The 14,390-nt window shown below is 41.5% G+C and overlaps 1 protein-coding gene across 1 annotated transcript in view; it reads left to right on the top strand.

Moving 5' to 3' along the window:
- Window positions 1-14,390, top strand: part of gria4a (glutamate receptor, ionotropic, AMPA 4a) — an 87,313-nt gene that overhangs the window by 17,909 nt on the left and 55,014 nt on the right. The window contains exons 3-4 of the mRNA XM_019885822.1: window positions 10,967-11,206; window positions 14,179-14,231. Coding sequence (XP_019741381.1) covers window positions 10,967-11,206; window positions 14,179-14,231 — 293 coding nt within the window. The remainder of the gene's footprint in view (window positions 1-10,966; window positions 11,207-14,178; window positions 14,232-14,390) is intronic.

Genomic DNA, 14,390 nt, shown 5'->3' with positions numbered 1-14,390 from the left:
AAAACCTCACCAGGGAGGTCAGAAGGCATCCTGACCAGATGCCCGAGCCACCTCATCTGGCTCCTCTCAAGAAGCCGCTCGACTCTGAGCTCCTCCCGGGTAACTGAGTTTCTCATCTTACCTCGAAGGGAGTACCCGGACACCTGCGGAGGAAACTCATTTTGGCCGCTTGGATCTCGTTGTTTTCCATTTGGAAATGCAGCCCACTTTTCAACCTAAATGTACACTACTGCTTGCAGCAGTTCAAATGAAAATGTCTTTTCAATTACCTAGGAATCGATGTCATGGATTCAAAATTAAAGGAATACCAGTGAGACAACAGTGCGATATCAAATACACACAAAATTTGGAAATGATAAAAATATCAGTGTAACTTTATGGTCGAGGCTACAATCATCTCAAAAACGCAGTGCTAAGTATAGACTTTCTTTTTTTAAATGAGTAAAAGCTGATTGCAATATGAAGATGCTGCGTGTGTAAGCAATGCTGTGAGTGACCAGTTAATGGATCTGTGTGATCAAGATGGGATTACCAGTGCGTTTGTTTTTATTAAGTCAAACTGAGAGGATTGCACTTTCATCTGGAATTGCACCTGACTGTATTAGTTGGCAAGAATGAATTGGAATGTAATTAGAATCCAGCAGCACTGGTTGAATCTGCGCTTGGGGACAAGTACAGCCTGTTCAATGCACTGCTGCACTGCTGCACTGCTGCCCTGCAGCGTGTGTGTGTGTGTGTGTGTGTGTGTGTGTGTGTGTGTGTGTGTGTGTGTGTGTGTGTGTGTGTGTGTGTGTGTGTGTGTGTGTGTGTGTGTGCTGATTTCCGAGGGAGCAGAAAGTTTAACTACTCATCCTGGAGTAGCGAGTGGAGAAGTTGCCTTTTCACAGATATCCTACAGTAGCTCCCTTGTCAAACCCTGAGATTACCAACCAACCCCCGGATGGCATGTTACCAGATCATGGGGTCACTTGTACAATTTCACTCCTATTGATTGAGAGTAAATCATGCATTTTCTAACGGCGTTGCGCAGACATTTGCTATGTCATTTTTAGTAGACACTCAAAGCTAGTTCAGATCGCAGGTTGAGCACCCAATATCAAAAGAGGACATACTTAGAGACACAAATGTCAAAAATGTTACACTTTTCCCTGGTTGACCGTACAGCAAGAGTCTGAAAAGATGTGAAGAGAGACAGAACAGGCACTTCCCAACTAGATGAGACTGAATCTAGAGCACCACAGCCCGGAGCAGCCTATAATACAAATACACACTTTTAATGAGAATTATTATCATCATCATCATTGTTATTCATCATCATCATCATCGTCCTCATTATCCATACATCCATGTGTTTTCTGATCCGCTTTATCCGCACAAGGGTCGCGGGGCGTGCTGGAGCCTATCCCAGCTGTCTTCGGGCATTAGGTGGGGGACACCCATTCGCGCTCACACTCACACCTACGGACAATTTGGAGCGTGCAATCAGCCTGCCATGCATATTTTTGGAATGTGGGAGGAAACCGGAGTACCCAGAGAAAACCCACACAGGCACGGGGAGAACATCCAAACTCCACACAGGAAGGCCAGAGCTGGAATCAAACCCGAAACATCTGCACTGTGAGGTCATCGAACAAACCACTGGATCACAAGGCAGCCCATCATTATTTTTATTATTATTATTGTTTTTATTATTTTTAGTTCTTAGATATCAGGCGTGTGTCACTCATGTATTGTGAGAATTGTTTTAAAAAAAGATGAGGAAATTCCATTTGAAAATATTCTTGTAGCCTATCGGTTACAAGATGCAAAGGGCGGCATGCACAGGCAAACCACACGCTCACACAGTCGAGTGTTATGTTTCGATGTACGAATACATCCTCTCTTATAGCTTCCAAGTTTTGATGAAACATGACTGCTTTACGGAGGAAGTCAAAGCAGTCACCTTGAGTCTCTCTGAATCACGTCTTTGATTTTCAGTGAGCCGAGTGTGATCAACTGAGCTACTTTGTTTTCCCATCAAAGGGGCACCAGCTGCACCACCACCTCTGGTAACAGACACTCAGCCAAGCCCTCACTGCTGCATTCAAATCTGAAATTACCGTAGTTGAAAAGTGGCCAAATTTGCAGCGCCCTTGTTTGATTGTGTGTCACACGTACATCAAAAAAAGGCACTGAAACAAATCGCACAGTCTCTAGGAGACATTGACATTGAAGTCGTACTTTGCTTGAACATTATGCTCATGCACCCACTTCAAAAAAGACATTCAGATAAATGAGGATGTTACAAAAACCTTAAAAAGGCTTGGTGGTCCTGAGGCGGTCAGGCAAAGTGTCGTTGACAAGTTGAGCATACTTAAAAGGTTTATGCAAGATGTCAAAATTGCTGGCTAAATGAAAAAGCAAAAAGCACGCCACAGGAGAGGCTCGCTTGCCAAGTCCACCACGTCAGTGTGAAAGTGTGATTGTCCCTACATACTGTATTACCTACATACTGCATGAGTCTCGTGGGCACCTTACTCTCCTTACTCCCCATCTACCTGCCTGCAATGACAAATGGTTTCGATATCAGCAGGGCATGTGTTTGTGACGAATGACTGCTCATACAGGAAAGGGCCACTCCATGTGAGTTACTGTTAGTAGCGCTTAAAGTTGACCGGGTTACTGGGATAAAAGCTTATGTGTTACATTAGGGTTCCTCGCCGCTGTTTCACACACACGCACGCACGCACGCACGCACGCACGCACGCACGCACACACACACACACACACACACACACACACACACACACACACATATATTTTGATAAATAGGATGAAGATTTCAGGATGAGATCCATATAGAACACCACAAACTGCTTTTTCATTAACGATTAATATTCACTCGTTGCTCAGACAGCAGAACTTCCAATCAAAAGACCTTTTTTTGTTTGCCTGTTTTGCTCAGTATTCCTAATCCATATTCATTGTTGAGGAATTATAAGTACTCCCCCCAAGTAACTTGGTAAAGGTAACGATAGAATCACTGATATGCTATGCTTTACAGCAAGACACAGCAGGATATTAAAAGCGGAAGAATGGATTTTTGCAAAAGGTCAATTTTAAAGTCTGCCACTTGCCATTTGTTATTTGCAAAGACAACTATATATTCTGTACCATTCATCCTTTTACATAACCCCCCATCCCCCCCACATACACCCTAAAAAATAGGCAAGTTGCTGATTGAAGGGGAATTTGTCAAATTAAGGATCACAACAAAGGGCGCTTGAGAGCCTGGCCATGTATTGGATCACTGGAGGGAAACTGGACATAATACATATTCTACACAGAAAGTATTTCTGTGTACACCAGAGGGACTTTCTCCCATCTGGGTCATTTGCATGCGTGCCATGGCTACTCAGAAGAAAAATGTCGCTCCAACAAGACGTTGTGCTATCCCACAAAGTCATTTTCATCAGCCATTATGGTTCATTTTTGTGAGGCACGCCAGTTTTTGAATTGCCATTTTTGCAAGTGTGAAGGGGAGCAAAAATGGATCACTCTTTTTTTTTTTATTGTGGTACTAATCACAGTAGTAAAGTACCTAAAGTATGAAGCAAGACACAGCTCAGTCCATTGATTGGTTGACAAATTGTCTCACACTGCACTTGTTTGTTTTCGATCATTTCCATGCTGAAAACGCACAAATGCTTTGGCGGTTGAACACAATTTCAAGGAAAATACACTCCAATAGGTGAACTAGAATCCAGCACTTGGAGTATGACATAACAACATAAATACAAAAAATGGGATCCGCTAATCTCCCTCGCATATCGGCCAAAAAGCCAAAGAGGAAAATCCTTAATAGAACTACTAATCACAGTAGTAAAGTACCTAAAGTATGAAACAAGACACAGCTCAGTCCATTGATTGGATGACAAATTGTCTCACACCGCATTTGTTTGTTTTCTATCATTTCCATGGTGGAAACGCACAAATGCTTAGGCGGTTGAACACAATTTCAAGGAAAATACACTCCAATAGGTGAACTAGAATCCAGCACTTGGAGTATGACATAACAACATAATAACAAAAAATGGGATCAGCTAATCTCTCTCACATATCGGCCAAAAAGCCAAAGAGGAAAATCCTCAATAGAACTGTGGCTGGTAAATAATATTATTTTATTATGACCAAAAGAGGCTGGCGAGCATTTAATATTACTGGGAACATCAGTTACTTGTATAATCTGATTCTTTTTTTCCCCCATGGCCTCATGGAAATTTTCAAAAATTGGAAGATCAAGCAAATTGCTGGAAAAGAGATAGTGTTTCGGTTCTGAGGGTCCCCAAGATCTGCTTACTATTTTCATGAAAGTCAGAAGTCACCATTGGACTAATCATGTCCTTTCCTATTTTTAACTGTCCCTCCCCCATGGCCTCATGGAAATTTTCAAAAATTGGACGGTCAAGCAAATTGCTGGAAAAGATAATGTTTCGGTTCTGAGGGTCCCCAAGATCTGCTTACTATTTTCATGAAAGACAGAACCATTGGACTAACCATGTCCTTTCCTATTTTTAACTGTCCTTGGGACCACATTGGGGAAATGGCCTTATGTCAGGAACTATTAGCATATTCAGGAACTGCGACAACACTTAAGTCTATAAAGATAGCATCTTGGGTACCGGCTCTCATTTTCCCCAATCAGTACTTCTATTCTTAGACTGTGTATTCCATGCTGCCAGGGGGAGCACGCCTGCAGATGACGGAAGCGGGGAAGGCAGCATGCAGGATCAGGTGCAAGGGAAAGAAAAGATATCACTGTGGAAGTTTTACCCAAGAGGTTTTTCTCTAGCCATCCCTCACCTCGCTGACCTCACATTCAGCACTTCATTTGGACACACGGACTCAACTAAAGAACAAATCAGAGTGGCCTTTGTTGAAACATGTCTTCAGATGTATGGTTGTATGTGCATGTTTAGAATTTGAGGACTGTTCATTATTTTAGTCCCATAATTCAAAGGTCCCCAAACTTTTTTTGTACCACGGACCACTTCAGACAAGTACCGTAGATGCTTTTTGCGGACGGGCCGCCATTTGTCATTTTTTTGTAACTAATGAATACAGATTTTTCATTCATTTCAAAAATGTTTTATTCAACGTTACAACAAATACGGAACTGTGTATATATATAAAACACAATCAACTACCAGGAGCAAACCAATCGTACTTGTCGTACTTGTTCAAATGATTAATCAGGATTGCTGAGTTGCCTGGTTTTGACGAGATACCTTACACGATGGCTTCATTTACTCAATGTCACTTTGGGGATAATGCCATACAAGAGATCGTGAGGGAACTGTCAACATGGTTTCACGTTTGAAAAGAAAATGGCAAGTCATGACTGCCATCCGCTGCACGGTTTGGCTGCACGCTTGGTCATTATTTGTCTCTTACTATTACTTCTCTCATTTATTAGAGGATTCCGTATACGACAACTTGCAAACCAAAGGTGCAGATGTCAAAAAAAAAAAAAAAAAGGCTATTTTAAAAATGGACAATATATGAACAAAATACATGCTCTTAATATATTTAATTTTGAGTACCGGTACATATTTTTCAATGCATGTTTACTATCCTTCCCCAACAACAAAGACTTTGAAGACCAACACCAAAATTACTTACATTGATTTCTGGACAATTCAAGTTTGTGTGAATGTTGAGACGCATGGAAAAATTGAGGGAACATTGATTCCAACCATCTTCTGTACTGCTTTGCCTGTTCAGGGTGCTCGCATGCTGAAGCCCATCCCAGCTGACTTCTGGCAAAATGAAGATAACACTCAGGATTGGTCACCAGTCAATCACAGTGCAGATACAGTACATAGAAACAGATAGATATTCACATTCACACTCTCAACTGAGTCTGAAGTGGCCACAGTCTGCTTGCACTGAAGTCGGGAAAGTGAACCTCTACACTATTAGAGAAAATATATACAGTATGTGTTACAGCAGATGGGTCCATTCATGACCATCATGCACACCGGTTATCTGAATATTTCTAACTTCCAAAGGAATATTCAGGCACACTGGAAAAACACATGGAAAAATCATCAAAAAGACTTTCAGCACTTTTCATTCCCTTTCAACAGTATATTCTCGAAACAAATTTGCTCTCTGGCAAGTCTCAAAGCCTCTGAGAGCTGATGGCAACTATAAAACCCAAGAGAAAAAAACAGTCATTGCTACGCGAGTACTATACACCCTACTACACCAATAAAATCTCTGGGAGGTGGAGTGCTCACAATTCTTCCTCATTAAATGCGAAATAAAATAATGCTACCAAGAAAGTTAGGCCGGCAAGAGAGTCGTGGATTAATTCTGAAAATGTCCATGGCCAACTTTATGACAACACACTTAGAAAATAATACTGCCAGAGATGGAAGTGTGTGGGCGCTGAGTGCCAGATGCTTTAGCATCATCGTTTTAAAGCTTCTGTTGCCTCACTGGAGGACTCTGACCTTGCACAATGCGCATCATATCAATCTTAATTTCATTGTTAATCACAATCTGCAGTTTGAGATTGCACCACTGCCATTTTAACTTTTACTCCAATTATAGAGTAATTGTATTTCCCCTGCAGTTGGCTGGCACCTGGTCCAGGGCAGACATCAGATGGAATAGGCTCCCGTGACCCAAATAAGGACAAGGGGTATCAGAGCTGTCAATTCCAGGTCCAGATGCAATATTGTGCTCGAAATTCAGGCCAAATTCGAATGCCGATGCCCTTTCGAGGTGTTCTCAGAGGAGCCTCCCGATAAGAATTTGGATCCGGTTCACCACATGACAAAGCAGTTGTGCGAGCCCACTGAGTTGGAAGAAGTGTCTCCCGAACTTGTAGAAACCATCTGCCAGAGTGGTTTATACCGAATGTGCCAGTCAGACTTTAGTCAAACTACCATTGCCCTGGTTGTGTCTCTATCAGCTTCTGTCAATTCCATGCCTTATGGTCTTTCATGCCTGATCCACTTACATCCCAAGTGAAGTCAGGGACTTCTGTGCACGTCCCGCTGAAGGCCATCTTATGGAACCCATTTCGCTAGAACCTGTGCAGTCGACGGTGGAGGATGGAAGTGATGACATACCTACAGATGAGCCTGACCATCACTCAAATATGAGTGAGGCATGCAAAATCAGCTGTCAGCTCAACTGAAACCCTAATGAGGACAAGCTCTCTATGAAAAATTCAAATATTGTTTCTCAATAATACCATTATCTGCTTTAGCTGCACAAATGAACTCTTGTTATATACTTGACTTGTGTTATAGTCATCTGCTTATTATTATTCACATGAAACAATGTTCCAGACATTGTTTTATAATTTTAATTTGTGCAGTAAATTTTTATCCAGTGGCAGCTGCCTCTTGTGGGTTTGCACATGACATATCAGTGCACATCTTGTCTGTTGCCACACTGTAGTAGCAGGTACAGTAAATAATTACGAGTTTTATTTCATTTACTGTGAAACAAATTGCAATTATTCGCCTGAGCTGTTAAAACATGGATTCCTGAATCAACAAAAAGGGCTGTGTATTGCAGAGCAACAGCTGCACAAGCAGAGATAGCTGCAAAGTATATTTCAAGGCTCACTATACCATATGGTCCAGGGAAGAGAGACTTAGCGTATACAATGAAAAAGACAAATGATGGCTCAAAGACATGACAACAAGACAAAAAAAATTACACAAATGCTGATGTCGAGAGAGAACCAGTGAGATCCAGGGAGACCTATTGTGTCCGACGTGTTGGCTGTGGTGCTGAGGCACCACCACAAGGTCCCCTCCTCTCATTAAAGCTTATGAGGCAAGGTTGGTGCATGTTTTATTGCAATGAGGGCTCTGTCTGGCACGTTGCAGGTTTAGAGCCTTGTGCTACAAGCACGACAATGCTGATTTTGTATCTGAGGGGAAGCAAGGGACTGCAGCATCATTGAGCAAAGACAGGTGATGTCAGACTGAGTCATGCTGAGAGTTTGAAACATTTCAGCTATTCAGGTGCTCATATTTTGAGACTGTCATGTATCAGTCTGTGTGGAATGAATGTATGTATTACGCAAGTTTCACTTTTTGACTTGGGAATACTGAAATAAATCAACTTTTTCATGATATTTTAATCATTTGATGAGCAGCTATATGTGTGCTTGTTATAATGCTGTCTCCTTTTCTGTGCAAATTGGGTTTTATAATGTTTTGTGTCAAGGTAAACATTTCTTTTTGCTTGAATTGATAGAAACCCTTGAAAGGTGTGGAAAAAATAGAACGTGAAAGCCCATCTAGGCCAGTCGCTTTTGTAAAATTCCCATCAAATGTCATAATCTGTTTTGGGAGCAGTTCAGAGAGAGACTCACTTTTTTTTTTTTTTTTTTTTGTGGTTCAAATGTTTCAACCCCCAAAAAAATCACAAACAAACAAACCAAAAAACCCATCTAAATTTATCTTAGAGCATGGAAATGTCATTTTCCACAACCAAGCTTTCAAAGAAATGTGATTGTATGTGGCTCCGCGATTCCCCATGGTGTGTGAGGCCATCATTTCTCTTAGCCGAGAAGCAACTTTTATCAACCAAAAGGCTTCATAAATGAATGGCAGAAATTTTCCTTGCAAGTTTCTGTCAAATATGAATATTCGGTACTCACAACCAGACTGTCTGCTTGCTGATAGTCACTCTCAGAATTGAAGGTAGTTTTCAGAAGAAAAAAAAATCGCCAATGTCCACATGTTTAGATGTAGAGGCAGCGGGCCATTCCAGCCAGTAAGGCTGAAAAATGTCCAGCAACATGAGAATAATTCATGCAGGCGTGTCTATTAGCGACCTGTTATTTTTTTTTTTTTTTTTTTTAACAACCACCTTTTTGGAAGTAGAGATATAAAATTTTAAAAATTAGAATAAAAATGCCTGCATTCTCGTTTCTGTGTTTTGGAAGCACACACACACACACCAATTGATGTTTGCGTGTCTATTAGCGACCTGTTATGCAACTATAATGTTTTTGCAATATCGTGTGAACAGAAATTGTCAATACGTAAAATGTAAGAAAGTGCAAAACAGTTCATCCAATGTGTTCACAGAAGTACGTTATCTGATGATGTAAAAAATATAAAGTACATATCGTACTGTACTTGATTTAGAGGACACCATGACTCAGCTTGTGCTGAATGACTAATTTCAAGAACATTATATGCAAGTTGTCGAAAATGAAGACATTCAGCTTGTGTCACTTATAATCAAAGACGAAATCCCCGCCTTATCGCCTGCTGGGTGCAGAGGTCTCAGCTTTGTCTAATTGCCACAAGGCGAAGCGTCAAAGCTGCATGTCCCTCACTATTTACCCCCACTGAGGCTTAGAGCTGATAATGGAATTACTCTTGGGTCCTAGGAGGAGGGAGCGAAGGGGGCCATTCCAGCCAGTAAGGCTGAAAAATGTCCAGCAACATGAGAATAATTCATGCAGGCTGGGCAAATGTTATGAGAGATTGGTATAAACTCTGTTTAGTGTTTAGTTTGGGCCCTTTTTTTTTTTTACAACCACCTTTTTGAAAGTAGAGATATAACATTTTAAAAATTAGAATAAAAATGCCTGCATTCCCGTTTCTGTGTTTTGGAAGCACACACACACACATCAATATGTGACAATTCCCTTGTGAATATCAGAAGATAATGAGCTTCAAATGAAAGGTAGAGAAACCCCAATTGATGTTTGCGTGTCTATTAGTGACCTGTTACGCAACTATAATGTTTTTGCAATATCGTGTGAACAGAAATTGTCAATACGTAAAATGTAAGAAAGTGCAAAACAGTTAATCCAATATGTTCACAGAAGTACGTTATCTGATGATGTAAAAAATATAAAGTACATATCGTACTGTACTTGATTTAGAGGACACCATGACTCAGCTTGTGCTGAATGACTAATTTCAAGAACATTATATGCAAGTTGTCGAAAATGAAGACATTCAGCTTGTGTCACTTATAATCAAAGACGAAATCCCCGCCTTATCGCCTGCTGGGTGCAGAGGTCTCAGCTTTGTCTAATTGCCACAAGGCGAAGCGTCAAAGCTGCATGTCCCTCACTATTTACCCCCACTGAGGCTTAGAGCTGATAATGGAATTACTCTTGGGTCCTAGGAGGAGGGAGCGAAGGAGGGAACCAAAGAAGAGGAGGCGAGAGTGGAGCGACATTCAGGGTGCAAACAGACAAATAGAGGCTGTATGAATCTTAAGGATATGAAGCTATAAACGCGTGGCATTATTTGACTACAACCTGCAAAGAATAATTACAAGCAATGTCTGCCACTATATTGGCTAGTAATTTCTGTCTGTTAGATATTTATAAACATATATTTTTAGAAAGGCTGGCCTTCCCCTAAATATATGCAAGGTAGCGGATTATACTCTCCAGCCGTATTATGTGTAAACAGTTTTAGATTCGACACAATCAAAAAACTGCAGATTTCTTTTTTTGGGGGGGTGGGGGGTGGGGGTTATTTCCCTTCAAATGATGCCTCATATGGAAAGGTCAATCATTTGTGTGGTGAGCAACAATTGAGTCTGTGTGCACTGCGTGCACCCATATGAAACTGCCTATGCCAAACATCTTATTTTCTGCTGTTGCTATTGACATTAATTTGATGTTTGGAAACTCAATCGATCAGTTGAAACAAATACAAATAGAAACTTGAGACACCTGCTTATTCCAAAGGTATGTCATTGGTTGCCTGAAAGGGTTGTTAGATGTATAGGCAGATGGAAGTTCATGTAAATATACAGTGGTACATTTCCTCATAGGCATGTATGCTGTTTGGTTGCTTTAAAAAAAAATACGTGTGTGTAAATTCAATGTTTCTGTTCACCTTTCCCTTCTTGTTTTATCTGCATGCTTCAATCACCTTTCATCTACTTTCTCAATCTTCCATTTTCTACCCCCTCACAGTCTGTTCCCAGTATTCAAGGGGAGTCTTCGCCATATTCGGCCTTTATGACAAACGCTCAGTCAACACGCTGACGTCATTCTGCGGGGCCCTGCACATCAGCCTGGTAACACCCAGCTTCACCACCGAAGGAGAGGCCCAGTTCACCCTGCAGCTGCGGCCATCCATTAGAGGGGCTTTGCTGTCCCTTTTGGACCACTATGACTGGAGCCGATTTGTCTTTCTCTATGATACGGATAGAGGTAAAAAGCCACAAACACACCAATTGCATACAAATACAGCGTTGCCTTGAGATACGAGTTTAATTTGTTCATCGCGAATCGTCTTTCAGCATTGAAATAATAATAATAATAATAATAATAATAATAATAATAATACATTTCATTTAAAAGCGCCTTTCATGCCACCCAAGGACACTTTGGATGGCAATGCCATTGATCCATCCGAGCCTCCCCACAAAAACATTCAGTTTATGTTTTTCAATAAGGACAACCTGCACTGTCTAAAATTGTACATCTTGGAGATCATAAATTAAATAGAACGTAAAGAAGCAAACAGTTTGTGCATTATGATGTAATGCTGCAATCCAATTAATTGCTAATTGCGTTGCTCTTTTATGCTAATACCCCTGAGTCATGCGGACACAAAGAATAGACTTCTTTTGCTGCTCTCCACCTTATAACTTTGCAAAAAAATGGGACGAAATACCCGAAAAATTGCTCTGGCACAGGTCGGCACCAATTGTCACAGTGTAATGAAATGAACCAGATACAGTGACACGCAGAGTTGGAAGGAGTATTGTCATCCGTATTATGGCATGACTACTTGTGAGTGGCTCCTAGTCAACCCTTAGATAATTTGTTTCGATTTTACATATGCTCCTTCTAGGACGTGCAAACACACTCTGCTGTGATTTTGCCCGTTTGGCAGAGACAATCCTGGAAGCAACCAGTTAGTAGTTCGGATTCAGTCAGCTTTTTCACCTGATTGTACTCAGGCTCACTATAGTGGCATGGCCCTTATGTAGCCATCACATTATGCAAATGGGCAAAGCATTCTCAATCGATCTCAAAGAACTGAAGCGATTCCCAAAACACAGAGAGGAAATAAAGGTCAGACGTGATCCACCGGCCCATGGTATAGATCCCTCGTGTGAGTACACTCGTTTATATGCATTGTGTGTGGGTTTTTTTGCTCCTTTGGTCCAGGCTATCTGGGTTCGTACCCTTACTGATGATTGATGAAAGTGAAGAGAGAGGCAGAACACAAGAGTCACTCGAGTTAGCTCGGCAGCCAGAAAGAGTGGAAGCGTGAAGGACAGGTGTGAGATGAGGGAGGCAGGGGACAAACAAGTTGATAGGAAAGGGACAGCTACGATCATTCATCGAAAATGCAAGAGAGCGGTGGGTGGGCCGTGGTCGCCGGTGTGATTACAGAGACTGGAAGAAAGGCAGGAGTGGGGGGAGACTGGAATGGCAAGAAGGAGAACAAGACGGGAAATAAGGGGAAATGCAGCATAGGATGGATGTGTCGACTTTTTGCTGTGTTCACTTGACCAACGAAGGGTCCCACATTATAAGCTCCCATTAAGCTCTGCGTCTGGTAATGTGCTGGAAAATGGGCAGCAACACGGTGCTCTGTTTTACACTCACTACTGTGCTAGACAGATATATGTACAGTATATATATCATATTCATACATACCGGTATTATATACAGTCGGTGAATACACCGGACTCTTACTGCAGTGCCCCTGCACAACCTAAAGAGAGCCAAGACTGCCATTTTGAAGACAGCTCTTAATATAGCATATGGACGAAGACAACTACAATGTATCCCATATTCTATCAAAGTTCTTGAACTGCAACATATTGAGAGTTGTTTTCACAATCCGCATATGGGTATCTTGCAGTTCCTTATAACCGCCCCTTGCGCATGCATGCAAATCTCCTACATGGACTTAAGTAAATGTTCTTCTGTTTCCGCAGTTTAGACTCCACACCTAATCTGCAGTGATTTACATAAAGGGAATACGGGAAGCCACTTCAATTGGCTGAGAATCCAGTCGGCTGTGTTCACTCCCACAACAGGGCAAACATTCACGCAGAACATTGTTCTGGCAGCCAGGCATGCCCTTTACTTCTTGCCCATACCCATTGAACTGCGTTTAAGGTTTTATGAGAAAGTAAGATGATATCAGTGTTGATTGGAAAAACTCTGGTCTGTTATTATCATTTCTACATTGTAAAAACAATCATTTTGGCTGATTTAGTCAGATGGTCGATTAATCGGTTGGGCCGTAGTTTCTTTTTATCACCGTGCTGCTCTGCGGTAACCTCTGCAGTCATATGTGACGTGTGTACATCGCTGGCGAATGAAGCACAGGGATAATATATAAGCGACTGTAGTGTAACCGTCTCGGAGGCTACATTAATGTACACAATACCCCATGCGTCCAAATACCGGTGAGGGTGGAAACGATAGAGGTTTATATCATTTATTTGTGACATTTGCGATGTAAGAGGAATTGATAAACAGAATGGCCAGGCACGCAAACAAATAATTCCTAGCAATAGAAATACTGGGACCTGTTATCAGAAAGACGTTTTTGATTCCCATCCTTATATGTAGCTACAAAACTCTTGTGGACTTTTTTTTTTAATCAACTCAACAGAGTTCGATTCATTGATGCCACTGAGCAAATGTCATGTCTCAAATTATGTAATTTGTTCGACCTTTTCTTAATTTACTGTATTCAAATTCAGAGGGTTCCACATTGTGCCGAATGAATTGCATCACAAACACGAAACGTCCATTGAAACCTAGCGTTGGTTCACAGTCGAATAGTGTTTGGCACATCATCTCCTGATGTAGTGATGTGTTGGTCAAGAAGAGATTGTTGCGAGGGATGACACAGTAAGTGCTTTACCCTCTCCCTTGGCAGACAAGACATTAGGGTATTGCTTCGGTAAATGAGATGGGTTGATGAGTCTGCTGGATTTTAATGCACACCTGCAAGCATTTTGCTGATATTGCCAATATGTGCTCACTGTGTTGTAATTGTGATGAAATCAAACATTTTCTGAACACTGAAGGGAATATTAAGCATGAACATTTTTGTGTAAAAACAGCAAAACATAATTGCTTCACATTTCGAGCAGGTCTCATGTTGTCCGTGCTTCCATTTTCCCGTCTCCATTTTCTCACTTGTCTAGGCTATGCGATTCTGCAGGCAATCATGGAGAGAGCGGGGCAAAACGGCTGGCAGGTAAGTAGACTCACACACACACACACACACACACACACACACACACACACACACACACACACACACACACACACACACACACATACACACACACACACACACACACACACACAATTCTGGAAGCAGCCCAAAATAAACACACATATCATGCAGCGTGTA

The sequence above is a fragment of the Hippocampus comes genome, unplaced genomic scaffold (genome assembly GCF_001891065.2).
Source record: "Hippocampus comes isolate QL1 unplaced genomic scaffold, H_comes_QL1_v1.1 scaffold29, whole genome shotgun sequence".
Classification (NCBI taxonomy): Eukaryota; Metazoa; Chordata; class Actinopteri; order Syngnathiformes; family Syngnathidae; genus Hippocampus; species Hippocampus comes.
The sequence above is the reverse complement of the archived record's forward strand: the minus strand, read 5'-3'. Positions and strand labels throughout refer to the sequence as shown.